Here is a 15,932-nt window from a genome sequence, read left to right on the forward strand (position 1 = left end):
CGCCGGCTCCTCCAGCCGCAGAGCAGGGGGAACTTACTCCCACCACGCGAGCCCTACGCGGGCGCCTTCCCACACTGCCCCGCGGCGAGGTCGCCCCGACCCGGCCCCTCGCAGTGCATTGTGGGCCAGACGAGGAGCCGGGCCCCTTTTCACCGCAACGCTCGGTGTATGGCGCCTACCCCCACTCCTAAAATTGGAGAGTTCTAGAGGCCACCTCCTGCTCTGTGAGAGCTCTGATTGTCCGGATGGGAATGCTGCACCCATCCTCCCAGGGGATTTGCATCGCTAGAGAGCTGATGTTTATTGTCATTTGCCAGTAATTCTGCTGTGTATTTTACCCTATGTCCTCACGACGCCCTGAGGGCTCTAGCTTGTGTACCATTTATCCCATTTCATAGAGAGGAAAACCGAGGCTCAGGATCGTATGACTTCACGAAGGCCTACAGCTCACAGGCTGAAGTAAAGCCAATGCTCTTTCTCCTGCTTTCCTGTCTTGCAGAGACAACAGCTGTCATGGGCTTCCAGGCTCAGTGATTTGGGGAGTGCTGCACACTAAGTCTACCGCGCTTTTGAGGAGTGTACAATTTTTTTTTTTTTTTCAGTCCTGGGGATTGAACTCAGGACCTTGCACTTGCCAGGCAGGTGCCGCACCACTGAGCTACATCCCCAGCCGTGGACAATTCACTTTAGCAAGTTGGAGTCTGTCAGACAAAAAACTGCTTAACTTGCCTTAATTCAGCCTTTCCAAGCTTGTTTAAACAGAGCCCCTTTTTAAGATATTAGCATCCTTTTGTATTCTGTTTCATGAAATACACTTCAGGACACACTTGCCTCTCAAATGGTCATGATTTTTAGGAGTGCTGCCCTTGGCTGTACTCTGTGGTGCTGAATGTTAACAGTAATTAACATTTACTGTACACTTTATGTATCAATTTTATAAGTGCTTTGTGTTTATTAACTAATTTGTTCCTAAAACCTACCCAGTTATTGTCCCACCTAAGAGAAAAAAAAGATTTAAGATCTGAGGATTAAATGAGGAATAGATGTGAAATACACAGGGCAGGGGAAGCCCTTATAATTGCAAGTGTTTGCTGTTCAAATTAGCCTGTTTTACAGAGGAAACTGAGGTACAGAGAGATGAAGTGACTTGGTCGAGGTCACACTGGTAGGGAGTGGGCTGAAACCCAGCCAACCACGTTAGGACCTGCACTGGTAATCACTGTAGTGCCTTCTGCCACTGGTGCAAGAAAAGCCCCAGGTTTGGGCCCCCAACAGCCAAGCCAGATTTTCCTGTGGGAGTGCCTTTTGTAGGGTATCCTCCCCCAGCTACCATAACCATCGCCACTTTTTCTCATGGGAGAAAAAAGGAGACAAGATTTAGGGTTAGCCTTGGATTGGATCCTGGAACTCACTATTTACTCGTTGGGTGACCTTAGATAAGTGACTGTCATTTCTCAGTAAAACAAATCTACCTTTCATGCGTGTGAGGGTGGACTCCTCAGAAGAAAGCACTTAGCACAGAGCCCAGCCCATCTTAAGCACTCAGTAAACCTTGCCCCTGTGCCTGCCCTCCTTCCAGCTCCTCTGGGATGCCATCCCTGTCTGTGCCTCCCCAGCCCTCAGGCAGGTGTCAGGGCCTTTCTGCTGTGTCCTGGGTGTATCCCCACCTCGGCCTGCTTTACCTTTGGTCTTGAAATGATGGCTGTGTGTGTGTGTCCGCAAAATGAGCTCCAAAGTTAGTCTTACTCATTGCTGTATTTCTGGGGCCTATCTGCATGCTCAGCACACAGAAGGAGCCCAGATGTTTGGTGACTCAATACCTGAATCACCACAATGGAAAGATAGTAATATTAATTATGAGGAGGCTACTGTGCCCTGGGCCCAGTTCCAAACATTTTACATGGGCTCAACTCATTTAATGCAACCACCATATACCGTAAGTGCTAGTGTTTTCCCATTTGAAGAGACAGAAGCATGGACATGTACCCAGTGCAGGACACAGGATACACACCTAGGAGGTTTGGCTTTGGAGTCTGCAGACTTATCCATGGCAAATGAATGGACAGATGGGTGCCTACCAACCCACGCGGGGCTGCTGGGAACGAGCAGGAGAGCAGGGAGGGGAAGGCTGGAGGCAAGGTCAGGCCAGTGGCCAGCAGAGCAGGGAGGCCACACTGCTGCCTCTGGAGCACCCAGGTCAGAGCTGGTTCTGGTTCAGCTGGGATAGGAAGTCACAGTCAAGGTCCTCGCCAGTTTACATTTTACAGTGTGTGTTATCTTCTCGGGGCCTCATGCCAACCTGAGAGGCCTAGGCTTGTTCCAGTGTCCCGACCTCCTGACCGACTGCTCAGTCATTTCAAATGCAGCGAGTCATACTCTAGAAATTTCTCTGTCTCTTTAAGTGGGGAGCAGGCAGGGCCCAGGTGGCAAGCCTGGGCAATCAGCAGGCAAGAGAGAGAGGTAGCCATTTCACTTATTAAAAGTTTGGCCGGGTGAGCTGATCTCCTTGGGGCTCGGGCCTCAGCTGGACTTGGCGTCAGGCCCAGCAGCTGTAATTGGGCCCCAGGTGTCCTGCTGAGCCTAGGTGCCCCCAGGAGCCTCCAAGGCCACCAAGGTCCAGCTCATTATGGCCTAATTGGAGACAAATCACCTAGCAGGCCTTGGGGACAGCGAGCAATGAGCGCAGAATGAAGAAAGTTCAAACAACCACAACTTTCTTCTCCCATGCGACTCACAACTTTCTCCGACATAGCCCAAACTTTGCCAACCCAGGGGGACACGGAGGTCCCTGCTGGTGCCCAGCTTTCTCTGGGTTACTCAGGCCCAGGTGCACATCGAGGCTGGCATCTGAGACGCCGCTCATCTCCAGAGGCTCAAGGATGCTCTCAGCTTGGCAAGGGGCACCCTGGCTCCATCCCCCACCTCACCCCCGGACGCCTGGACACACTCAGCCCAAGCAGCACATTCCTGAAGGGCTAGGGGTGCCTGGTCACCAGGCTGATGGGTCGTAGAGGCCCTGCCCACCTCACAGCAGCCACAGGGGGCAGGGAGAGTGATGTAAAGATAAGATGATAAAGATGATAAGCGGCTATTACTGCACAGCTCAATGTCATGTACGTGTCAGCCCATTTCTCCTTCAGGAAAGCTCAGGAGATGGTCACTGTTGTCCCATGTCCTAGAGAAAGAAGCCGAGACCCAGGGATGTCACACCTGCCCGCTCCATGCAGCCATTTCCTGTCGACGGCTCTAGCTTTGAAGTGGGACAGATCCGGGCTCAGCTACATAAACTTGCACTAGCTACTTAGCTTCCCCGTCTTTGTTTCTTCATCAGTAAACCTGGGGCTATTGTTACGTCTGTTTTGTAAGATTGTGAGGTTGAAGACAGTTACTATAAAACACCCGATAAAGGCCTGGCCCAAAGAAAATGTTCATTAAATGGCTGTGGTTAATGCTGTATTGCATCTTGGCAAAGGAAAAAAAAAGCACAGAATTGAGAGCTAACAATTCTTTTAAAAATGTTTAGTTTAATTAATCCACGTCAGGCTCTGTATGGGGCTGGGTTTGGAGTGAGCTAGATGCTCACCCTGCCCTCCTCAGCTTGGGGGCAGTGAGGAAGTGACTCTGATGTGTACCCCAGGCATCTGATGGCTCCTCCCTCTCTGAGCCCAGCTTTCTAGGATCTAACATGGTGGAACTGTTCCCACCTTGCAGAGTAATTGTGAGAATCAAGCTCCATGGTCTGCTTCTGTTCATACACAGAGCTGTGCAGAAATATGTGTGACCATCTCACAGACAAGGAAACAGGTCCAGAAACCTGGAGCCACAGCCCAAGGCCCTCTGATGGTGGGAAGCACCGCCCTGAGCGAATCCCAGGGCTTTTCTGCCCAAGGTGCTCAAGTGTCTGGGCGGGAGAGGGCGGCCTGTCCTCAGCCCCCACTTCCCTCACTCTTAACCCCACGGAGCTGGAGCCACAGCAGCAGAGACTCAGACTGCACCGAGAGGGCAACAAGGCCTTGGGACAGGGAGGGTGTGGGAGCTACAGGCTGCCTCCCCTGCCTCCCCCTGCTCATGGGTGTGAGTTCCAGGCACCCTCTCTCTGCTCCCAGAGTCACAGCCAAATAAGCTCATGGCTTAAGCAGCAGCAGAGAGCTTGCTATGTGACTCGGCTTTAAGACGCAACCTACTGATCCTTCACATCCAACAGGGGCCCCCACAATCTCTCTGAAGAGAAACTGTCAGGTGCTCTCCCCTCACACCGCACAGACCCTTGGGGAAGGGCAGAGCTCAGTAGTCTCACTCCACGTGATGGGCATTTGTGACAGTGTCTCTGTTCCCTGGCAGGCCTGGCCCCAGGAAGCTGCTCCTGGCGCTTTCTCGGGGCCCCTGAATCATTGGTGACCTCTTGATGACGGCTAGTCTTCCCAGTCAGTCCCCACCAGGACCAAACCTACAGAACAGTGGTACTCCAGGGGCAGGAGAAGGCTGAGGCTCTGCTTTCTTAAGAAAGTCTGCAGAAGTGACCGAAATGGTGCCCAGTCTCTGAGAAAAATTGGAGGGAGCTCAGAGGAGCCACACACCCCAGGTTCAATACGAGAACCAGCATTGGCAGGGCTCAGGGCTGAGTCCCAGCTCTGTTACTTCCTGGCTGCATGGCCATGGGTAAATCCTCTTGCGGCTTCCTCCTGCATAAATTAGCAATAACAATAGGACCCACACAAATGGTACAGAGATGAGAGTCTTAGCTAATATTTATAAAGTCCACATTATACAGAGGTACCTCGGGTTCACAAACTTAACTCTTTCCACAATTCTGGTCACAAACCAAATTGGACGAGAATCGAGTCGAATTCAATGGTTAGGTTCAGTGCTGACCTTATGGGGAAGTTTGACTTGGTTCTCCTCAGATTCCATTTCGACCAGATCGGTGGAGAGAATTGAGTTTGTGAACCAAGGCACCTCTGTATGAGACAGTGTGCTAAGTGACCTCGAACACTGCCTGCTTTGGTCCTCAGAACGACCATGAGGCTTTGCTTATTCACAACTGTATGCTGTGTCAGTAAACATGGTGGTAGGAGGGGAACAGGAAGGAAGAAAAGGAAAGAGGGCAGAAAGGAGACTAGAAAGGAAGGTGAGGTTGGTGCTGTTATTATGCCCATTTTTAATTTTTATTAGTACACGTTTGCAGGACATAGTGATACATCCATTGTGAGGCATCAGTGCTTCTACAAAACACATCTTAATTCTTTTTCCATTCCCTTCCCCTCCCCGTACCTCACAATCCATCTCTTGGTCCCCCGCCCCTTTGCAAAAGATCTGTCTCCCTGTTTCCTATTTTTTATACTTTTATTTTTTATTAGTACACATTTGTGATTCATCAAAACTACTTTTATTTGGTGCAGGTCGTATCTTAATTCATTTTACATCCCTTTCTCCTCTCCTCCCTCGTCCTCCCTCCATCTCTTGATCCTCTTCCTGTTTGTAAAAGATCTATTTCCTTGTTTCCTTGTATGTGTCTTTCATTTTGCTCTTTTATTTATACTTTGGGTTTCTCATATAAAAGAACCCATCTGGTATACAAGGTTCTGTGTCTGATTTATTTCACTTAACATTATGTCCCCGAGGTGCATCTGTTTCCCTACAAAGGACTCAGCTTTATCCTTTATAGCTCAATAGTACTGACAGCCCTCTGAGTCTCAGAGGAAGCAACTTCCAAGATTGCACAAATCTAGAACTACATCCCGGAGCCCTTGCCCCAGGCCCTGACACCAGCCTGACACAACAGACCGTCCTGTGGAGGTGCGTGGGGGTGCATCAGGGATATCTGAGGTTGAGGTGCCTCAAACTGGGCAGACTACTGCTCGCCTCAGTCACAGTCCCTCCTAGCAAGATGTGGTCCTTGGGTTCCACCTTGTGGCTACTCTGGGGAAGTGCGGGATGCGCCTCGCCAGGGCGTACACCTCAAATTTCTGAGGAAAGACAATCCTGCAGCCAGGAGAGGCCAGAGATCTACCAGTCCACAGATGCTGGGTGAGACTCCCAGCCCAGGTTTAGATACGGAAGGAGAGGCCGAATCAAAAGCCTCACTCTGAAATTAATGCACCCCCAAACCAAATAACCATATTTATGAGTTAGGAGGAGCTGAGATTGTACAACTGGGGTTGCTGGGGGGGTGGAGGCTTGAAACCTCCTGACCTGGCCTCTCACCTGCCCCCACCACACAGATGCCACTTGCTGGACTTCCCACTGCCATGGCATGAGGTCTTTGCTGCCTGATTTCTCGGGGCCTGGGTGCTTAGCCCAAAGGATGGCCTGACAGAATAGATTGCATCCCTTCTCTAGGCGCATGAACCCACAGTGGGTGGGCCCTGAGTCCAGACCCCTTCAAAATGAAAGAGCAGAGCACATGCTGAGATTCAGCCAAGCGGTCATCTAGCCCGACCCCTGTCCTCAAGGACTCGGTAGAGCTTTTCCAGAACAGCCGCCTTGCACCCCAGCCCAGGCCAAGCATCTTACAGGAGTGTAGGGGTCAGAACCAGGCTTGATTCCATGTCCCAACAATGCCACTTATGAGTGCTCAGCCTTGGCCAACAGCAACTGCAACTTCAGAAGCCTCCGCTTCTTTATCTGTAATATAGGTTTGATGATCACTGCTTTTTAAGGACTTGTGAGGTACGGCATGTAACACCCCTGGTGTGGAACCTGGTTAATGAGCTACTTCTTGCCTGTTGTTCCTGGCCAATCTGGGAGGGGTCAACTGAGGGAGTCTAGAGGGGACTGAAGCCCTTCAGCCACAACTGATGACTCATCCTGAGCCCAGGACTCTCAAAGGCCAACGCCTGACTCGGGCAAATCAGGACGGGCCTTTCAGAATCAGAGTTGGTGCCTCTCCTCCTCATCCTCCTCCTCCTCCTCAGGGGCCTGACATGTCTTCCTTTTGGGCCCCAAGAAAGGACCCACAAATGTATCCACAGAAGAGGAGGGGGTGTCTGGTACAGGGAAGTGCCCAGACCAGAGGCTGGGCCAGGGATCCCCAGCTCTGCTCACTACTTCCCAACCAGAACAAAGATCTCTGGTTCTGCTACTCTAACCAAGCCAGTGCTGAGCCCCTCGCACCAAGTCTGTCTGGAAGCATCTCACTGTGCCTGTATGGAATAAACTGCCCCACCAAGGAGGGAGGCTCCTCACCTGGCTCAAGGCTACTTGCCTCCTGCCTGGAGATTTTCTCCCCGCTTCCTCTAGGGGCAACACTAAGACTGCAAAGGTTAGGGTATCTGCCTGAAAGAAACCCACTTCCACACTGGAAACAGCAAGATTGGGGGTGTCAGGCTGAGGTACTGGGGTGGCCAAGAGCACAGGGCCTGACTAAGCCTGGTCCCTGAACCACCTCATATGGAGAGGAGAACCTGGCCACCATTCCCATCCGGCACCCCAGTAACCAGGATGAGCAAGGAGACGCTGTTTCCAAGCAGCAGTGAGACTGCCTGCTCAAATCTCAGTTCTCTCACCTGGAAAGTGGGGTGGTGCCACCCACCTCCCGGGTGGGTTGGGGAAATTAAGTCATCTGCAGAACACGGAACTGTAACTATGGCAAGTTCATTGGCAAACCTCACACCTAGGCCCAGGGCAGAGTCTGCAGGGATGTCTGTGAGGCCTTCCATTCCAGCATCTGCCCAACACCACCCTCACGCCTCCTCAACCCAGGCGGGCTGGACAACCCAGCCAGAGGCACTAGAGAGTCCCCAGGGCTCCAAGCCAATCTGTGTGGTTCCTGCCTTTTCCCCACAACTAAGACGTTGGAATAGGCCTTACAGCCCCGTGCCTATGCGCCTCAGCCTTGGCTATCTTCCTCACTGTCTGAGTGGCTGTTTCCAGACCTTCCAGGCCAAGCTCGGATGTCTCCTCCCCTGTGAAACCTTTCCTGAGCCCCATCTGTTCTTCCCTTGGGTCCAGAAGGAGACAAAACAGAGGGGTGAGTGGAGGGAACCAGGTTTAGGTCCCATGACCCATTCCAGCATGACCACTGGTCTGCAGAGTAACCTTGGACAAGTTGCCTAAAACCTCCAATCCTAGATGCCCACCCTTAAACCAGGGTGAGAGCATCCTCATTTCAACAGGGCCCCCACAGCTTCAGTTCCTGCTTCTAGCTCCCCCTACTCCCATAGTGGTGCTCAATAAATGCCCTTCCCTGGAACTCTTGGCCCCTTATCCCTGAGGTTTAGCACCTTCCTGCTAGGCTGACCAACATCCTGCAGTCTGCTCCCTGACGCAGCCTCTGGGTGGGCTGCCATCTGGGACTGAGGCAGAAGGTCTGAATTCTCCCTGTCTATGTGGATGGAGTCCGTAGCTCCAGAGCAGGGACTGTGGGCAGCCCTGACCATAGGAAGAGCCCGGCCTGGATGTCAGGAGACCAGGCTCCAGGCCAGTCCTGTGCCATTCCGAAGAGACCGTGGGTCGGTCAGGCAGCTCTTGACTGACTGCATATCAGCTGAGCCAGAGCCTAGGCTCCCAGGGGGAGGAGTGCGGGTGCATTTATAACTGCACTTAGGGAGCCTGCTGGTTCTGCCTTCTCCTGCCTGACTTGTTGAGGTGAGTATGAGTTCCAGGGATCAACAGACAAGGGCAGCGGGGTCTGGGGTGGTGCCTCTTGCTAAAGGGCTACAGCAAAGAGCTGAGATGAGCAGGGCGGGCCCAGGGAAGGAGGCTGATTGGACTCGCCCCCATCTCTGGATAACCTTGCCCCTACCTGCAGGCCACACCACTGTCCCCTTCCCCGGCTCCAGGTCTCCTCGGAAGGAAATCCCTTTTGAAGCCCAGCCTATCTCTCACCTTTCAGAAGTGGAGTCTCATCAGCAGTGGAAAATGAGCAAGGAGTTTAGTTCACCGCCTCACTTCTCTCTAATACTGCTTCTTCCTGCCATTTGTCCTCCATGTCCAAGTGTCTCCCTTCAGCTGTGATAATAGTGAGAGGGAACTTGGCTTTGGAGCTCTGCTCCTTCCCCCACCAATTCTCAGCTTTATGTTTGCACCCCACCTGTCCTTGATTTAACTGACTCAAATTTTTTGACCCCCAGAATAGAAACCACCTCCTCTGAGAAGTTTTCCCAGCACCCAGAGGCTGAATTAGAGACTTGTTAGCAGTGTTCTGGGTTGGGATGGCACTCTGGGCCTTCCCCCCTGGACTCCAAGCAACTTCAGCAAAGAAACTACAGCTGGTGCATATGTGAGGCCTCCGTGTACAGGACAGTGTCTGGTACATAATCATTGTCAAAAAAAGGTGTTGAATGATCTATCAGCGGATGATTAAAGGGGGACTTCTTGTGTCCGGCTCTTACTTCTAATACCTACAGCCCACGGGAGCACTTCATGAGGCCCAGAACATGGGAGGCCCTCAAAAAAAAAATGTTTGTTTTCCACCCATTCCTTCTTATCAAAACAACCCCTAGAAACTATTTCTCAGAGTTAAGAGACCTGGAGTCAAGGATATGACACCACATGAAGAGAGGTTTTAGCCTAAGTGAGGAATGATATTTAGAGAAGGCAACCAAATCACAGAGCTGCTTGGCCTCAAGACACAGTGATCACCAGAGCAATGTGGCACTAGAACTGTGTAAGCCAAGGGAATCCACGGAAGGGAAGGAACTGAACACAATGCTTTCTACACCCCTCTGCCTCACGTGCCTATATGTGCAGAATTCTCAGTTTTGCATGGCTTGGGTCAGAGAGGTCGAGAAATGAACGGGAAGAGGAGCTCACCTGCCCTGGACTGAACATTTAGGAACTGCTGCTGCCGCCACCCCAGGTCCTGTCTTGTGTGCAGCAGCACTTCTCCCTGCTCTGACAGTCGAGCTCCTGACGTCCGAGTCCTTCCACCATCTGGATGCTTGGTGAGTTGGTGAGGCAACTTCTAGCAAGAACAGGGTCTGAGCTGTGGGGACAGGAGCCTGACTTTGGCTGTGGTCTGCAGCAGATTCGCTTCTTCAGAATAGGACGTCTCTGAGTGGGTGTCTCTGAGTGTTCCCGCCAGTGTCTGTTCATGCAGTTCCCACAGACACCCTGAAGGGCTACCTTTTTACTCTAAAACTCATAGAGACTAGAGAACTGGGCCAGGGATGTAGCTCAGTGGTTCTGCCGCCTGCCTCTCAAGCACAAGGGCCTGAGTTCAATCCCCAGTACAAAAAAAAAAAAAAAGAAAAGATTCAAAAAAGACTATAGAATAGTATAATATACTATACTATAATAGTATTATAGCATATCCGGTAGAACGAACTGAAAAATATTTTTAACAAGGAATTTTAAAATGTGACAAGGGGTAAAAATGAGAACCAAGACACGTCATGTAAAGGTACAAGATCCCAATAATGAATGTAACTGTACTGTATACCTAAAATGTACCAATAAACATAATTTTAAAAATAAAAATAAAAAGGACACTAATCTCAACATGAGAACCCCATTTAAAAAAATGTGACAGATGGGCATGGTGGTACATGCCTATAATCCTAGCTCTTGGGAGGCTGAGGCAGGAGGATTGCCATAAGTTTGAGCCAGTCTCAGGTACACAGTGAGTTCAAGGCCAGTCTGAAGTATATAGTAAGACGTTATCTCAAAAAATAAAATAATATAGAACAATATAAATGTACAAAGTTAGTATCTTTTCTATATAGGATGAATGAAAGACTATGATAGAATTACTATGGCCTCAGTGGTAACGAATAACAAAACATAAGAAATGTGGGAGAGCTATTCATTATTCAACAAATACTGTTTCTCATGTGTCAGGGTCTACATTTGTATTCTTGGAATACAAATGAGTTCCTGTCATCATGTACCTGTACGAATAAAACTGTCAAGCTGCTGAGTGACAGGAAACAAGGCTTGAAAACTTAGAATGCCATACTTTGTTGGAAAGACTGACTATTGTCAAAATATCAGGACCCCCACCACCGGATTTCTTCATAAATTCAGTGAAATCAAAATTTTACATTGCAATGAGATTATTTTTGGAAATTGGAAAAATGAATCTAAAGGTTGAAACAGTAAAATTTGAAAGTAATAAAAACAATTTAACAGAAATATTTGTGGGGCTGTTTCATTAGAAATCAAAATAAATTATGAAGCTATAATGATTAAAATAGTACAATACTTTCCCAGCTCAACATCCCAGTTAAAAAAAAATGGTCAAAGGATTTGAACAGACATTATTCCAGATAAAATATACAAATGAACAAAAAACACATGAAAAGATGCACAACACCAGTAACTCTAAAAATCTAGAGATAGTGGTCCACATCTGGAATACCAGCCCTCCGGGCCCATAATAGGAGGGTGGTGAGTTCTAGGGCAGCCTGGAATAATTATACAGTGAGACTCTATCTCAAAGAACACAAAATGCCCTTAAAATTGCAAATCAAAATCACTGGGCTGAATGGAATAAAAAAGACAGTTAATAACAAGTGCTTGAAATGATCCTGAGAAATTGGAACAAGCATACACTGTTGGTGGGGATGCAAAACAGTGCCGCTGCTTCCTAAGAGCCTGGCAAAGTGTAAACTGAATTATCGTGCAACCAGCAGTTTCAGAAATATGTTTATGCAACAACTTGTATATGCATGTTCACAGCAGCATTACTCACGATAATCAGAAAGTAGAAACAATCCAAGTGTCCATCGATGGGTGAATGGATAAATAAAAGATGACTCACCGATGCAACAGAATGTTATTCCAGCCACTAGGAAGGACAAGACAGGTGAATTGTGCTAAGTGAAAATAGGCAGCCACTAAAGACTACATATTATATGGTTTCACTTAAGCAAAACGTGCTAACTAGGCAAAGCCATTGATACAGAAAGTAGGTTAGTGGCTTTTTGCCTAGGGCCAAGGCAATTGGGAAAAGTGAGGAATGGCCACCCAGGTTTCCTATTTGGGGCTGATAAAGTTGTTGAGTGTGGCAAAGGTTGCACAACTCTGTGGATTTGCTAAAAGCCACCAAATTGTACACATTACATAGAAAAACTATATGGTATGTGAACTACTCACTCTTTTATCCTAGAAAATACTATGGTACTGGCTCAGGTACAAACACCACTGTCTAAAAACTCAACCCCTCCACATAGATTAATATAATCCAGGCTAGAGATGGAAACACAAAGCCATGGATAAAATGAAACAGGAATAAGCTTTTAGCTATTTGTGAGGAAATCAAGTTAGGTCTTGACCTCATGTCACACATCAAAATGAATTCTGTGTAGATCAACACTTACTATGAAGCCAGGCATGGTGGCACACACCTGTAATCCCAGCACTTGGGAGGCTGAGGCAGGAGGATCGCCGTGAGTTCGAGACCACCCTGGGCTACATAGTGAGGTCCAGATCAGTCTCAACTACATAGTGAGACTCTGTCTCAAAAAATCAAAAAAAAAAAAAAAGACAATATGAAAATTCATCCTTAAAACAATATATAGTACACTATTTGATCTTTGAACAAGAATGTTCTTGGCTCTGCTTAAAAGAAGGAAAGAATTCATAAAAATAAATATCAACAGATATAATGTTATACATTAAAATGAAACAAATATTTTGTTTTCATAAACAAAATGCAAGTAATAACAAGATGTGTACGACGTGTTTCACTGATCAGAAAAGACATACTGATATTCGCATATAAATTTCTAGGGCAAACACTTAAGTCCCTAATGGGTACATGTCCAAACAACATAAATAGAAAGTTCAGAAAAGAACGTGCCAAATAAAACTATTTTATAACCATGAATGTTTTTAAAGTATGCTAATTCAATACTAGCACCCGTAAGTCCATGAGAAAATTCACATAACTTCCAGGTAAATCCACTTGACACTCGCAAAACTGTTTGTATCATTTGACCAAGTAATTCCACATCAAATATCTGCCTTAAGAAATTTATTTCAGATGAAAACAAAGACTTTATGGCCTTAAATGCCTTTATTTTTCCTTCAGAAATACAGGAGACTCATATGGACCAAAGCCCCCACTCCAGCCTGGTGAGGCAGGGGCAGGTCCTGTAGCAGGGGCCCCACTCTGGCCCGCAGCTGTCGCCACCCTGCGGGAGGTGTCAGGGTGGAGCAGTGGCGGCTCCCACGGGTCCTGCACCAGCTTCCTCCTGGTGGGCTTCCCGGGGCTGCGGGAGTCTCGCATCCTCCTGCTGCCTCCCTCCCTCGGCCTCTGCCTGGTGATCCTCTCCGCCTATGCCCTGGTCGTCTACACCGTGCTAGCCCAGCGCAGCCTGCACCAGCCCATGTACCTGCTCATCATGAAAGGGGGTTCGCGTGCCCTTTCGGGTGCCCCTTCCCAATTAGGCCACTCACACACCGAGAGGTCCAGCAGGAGATCTTTATTGTAGGGTGGCGAGCAGGAAGCAGGAAGGCACAGAGAGAGAGAGAGAGAGAGAGAGAGAGAGAGAGAGAGAGAGAGAGAGAGAGAGAGAGAGGGGGGGGAGAAGGAGCTATTGCTTATTTATGAGGAGTGAGCTACTTTTAACCTATCACAGGCCAGATTGCTTTTATGGGCCCAGTCCTGCAGACACAGGTTTCAACTTTCCTGGGGGAAACTTTCCTGGCCTTGCGGGGGAGGGAAACCAGAGATAAGGGCATGAGGTCATTTTAGGAGCCAAGATGTACCAGGAGAGTGCAGCCTGTGAGGAGGCGTCACAGCATACTTTAACATGATCAATTCCCTAACACATCAGCCTGCTCCTGACCGTCAACATCTGCGCCGCCGCCACCATGGTGCCGGCCCGCCTTGCTCTTCAGCTTCTCCACGCGCTTCAGCCGCGTCTCCCTGGCTCGGTGCCTGGTCCAGATGTTCTGCATCTACTTCCTCATCGTCTTTGAGTGCAGCATCCTCCTGGTCATGGCGCTAGATCGCTACCCAGAGATGGTGACCAGCGGGTTGCTGGATGGTCTGCTGGGAGCGGCGGCAGCCAGGAGCGCGTGCATAGTTGCGCCCGTGGTGGGGCTGGCCTCTCGGGTCCGCTTCAGCCTCTCAGACGTGATCCATCACTTGGCCTGCGAGCGCATGGCCCGCATGAAGCTCTCCTGCGGGGACGTTTCCCTGCACAAGACCGTGGAGCTCACTGTCCGCATCTTCAACAGGGTCCTGGACTGATCCCGCTAGGAGCCTCCTATTCTCGCATCGTCCGTGCCGCCTTCAGGATTTCAGCACGGGGAGGCCGCTCCAAGGCCCTGAACACCTGTGGCTCCCACCTGCTGGTCGTCTTCACTGTCTACTCCTCCACCATGTCCTCATCATCGTCTACCTGTGGCCCGCACTGCCTCCCAGGATGTGCGCAACCTGCTCAGTGCCTTCTACCTGCTGCTCCCGTGTCTGGTCAACCCCATCATCTATGGGGCCAGAACCAAGGAAATCAGGCAGCACCTAGCAACTCTCTTCCAAAGGACGCAGCAGCAGGTCTCCACTCAGAAGCTCCAGTTGCTGTCCTTGCGGAGGGAGATTCCTGGCTGATTCTCTGGGACTTGATGTCCCAAAATCAGCCTCCCTATCCGGTGATGGGAAGTTAATTATGTGAGAAAGTCATCCCTGTTTATTTTTGGCGTGGCTGTCTGCATTCACCTTTGAGTCTTATGTCTATTTTCTGAGAAAAAGCCCCTCCCCCAGAGTTACACTAGGCAAGTTACAGTAGGCAACTGCAAAGCAAGTTTCTACCTCTGGCTTCTAAATGTTCTCCCTACCTTCTGCATGTTTCATTCATTCATTCATCAAATAGTTATTATACATGCATCATGCTAACACTGTAACTGCAAAGAGAAAAATCTGCCTCTTCCCAGAGGGAGTCACAAATCTAGGAGCTATAGAAATGCAGTATTCAATAATGACTTTTTATGTACAAAATTCTGTGGGAAGGTCGAGGAAAAAACACTCAATAAAACTCGGAACACTTCAAAGAGAAGGTCACCTTGAGCTGGATTTGAAGGATAACAAACGTTCTCTGGAGAGGAAAGAAATAGAGAGGAGAAAACTCACTCTAGGTGGAGGAAGAGCCTGGGGAAATGCTTAAACATGGATCAAAATGGCAGACAAGGGCACTCGCCAATAAACGTATGTTTTCCTTAGCATAGAGTATGGGGCTGGGCTGGGGATTTAACTCAGTGGTTCAGTGGCCTGACTTGCAATTGCAAGGACCCGAGTTCAATCCCCAGTACCAAAAAAAGAGAGAGAAAGAGAGAGAGTATGGGGCTATGAAACCAAATAAAGCTTGGAGGGTAAGCAGAGGCCAGACAATGAAAGACCTTACCTGTCATGATGAGGAATTTTAGTTTCTACTCCAGGCAAGAGGTAATCATTCAGAAGTCCAAAGTACGGATGTGGAAAAAATCATATTTATATTTCATAGTCAGCATGGTAGGGAATGGTTTGGAGGCCAAGATGGCTGTTAGGAGGCTGCTACGCTTGTCCAGATGAGAAAACAGTGACCTGAACCTAACCTATGACAGCAGAAGTAAAGAGAGGTAGACCAATGTAAATCAGAAAGCTGAGTTTATATGCAGAGGCAGAAAGAAAACAAGGCAAATGGCTTTACTAAAGCACGGGAAAGAGACTGTGAGGAAAGTTAAAGTAGTCAGCAATGTTAGGTCCTGTGCTGGGGCAAGGAGAATGAGGACAGTAGAGCCCCTTGACTCAGAAATGTGTGAGGTCTGAAGTTACAGTGATGAGCAAAATTCAGTCTTTGACTTCACAGGACTTAAAGTTTAGTGAACACATAAGCATAGTTCGGAGGATACATAAGCAACAGTCAACCAATTTAACGCCATGAAATAGTAAGAACTAAAATAAAACCACCATGACTCTGTCAGGATGGATAGATGTTTATGAGAGGGATAGAGAGCAGTAGATAGAGGAGAAGGCAGAAAAGAGCATGTGGGTAAATTTTGCAGAGTAT

The 15,932-nt window shown here is 48.8% G+C and overlaps 1 protein-coding gene across 1 annotated transcript in view; it reads left to right on the forward strand.

Annotated features, from left to right (window-relative positions):
• Positions 1-14,497, forward strand: part of LOC104847766 (olfactory receptor 52K1-like) — an 18,941-nt gene extending 4,444 nt beyond the window's left edge. The window contains 6 exon segments of the mRNA XM_010603333.1: positions 16-166; positions 12,974-13,283; positions 13,717-13,764; positions 13,766-14,135; positions 14,138-14,285; positions 14,287-14,497. Of these exon segments, the coding sequence (XP_010601635.1) occupies positions 16-166; positions 12,974-13,283; positions 13,717-13,764; positions 13,766-14,135; positions 14,138-14,285; positions 14,287-14,497 (1,238 nt within the window).
• The last annotated feature ends 1,435 nt before the right edge of the window (positions 14,498-15,932 follow it).

The sequence above is a fragment of the Fukomys damarensis genome, unplaced genomic scaffold, assembly GCF_012274545.1.
Source record: "Fukomys damarensis isolate Sample0158 unplaced genomic scaffold, DMR_v1.0_HiC HiC_scaffold_16, whole genome shotgun sequence".
Taxonomy (NCBI): Eukaryota; Metazoa; Chordata; class Mammalia; order Rodentia; family Bathyergidae; genus Fukomys; species Fukomys damarensis.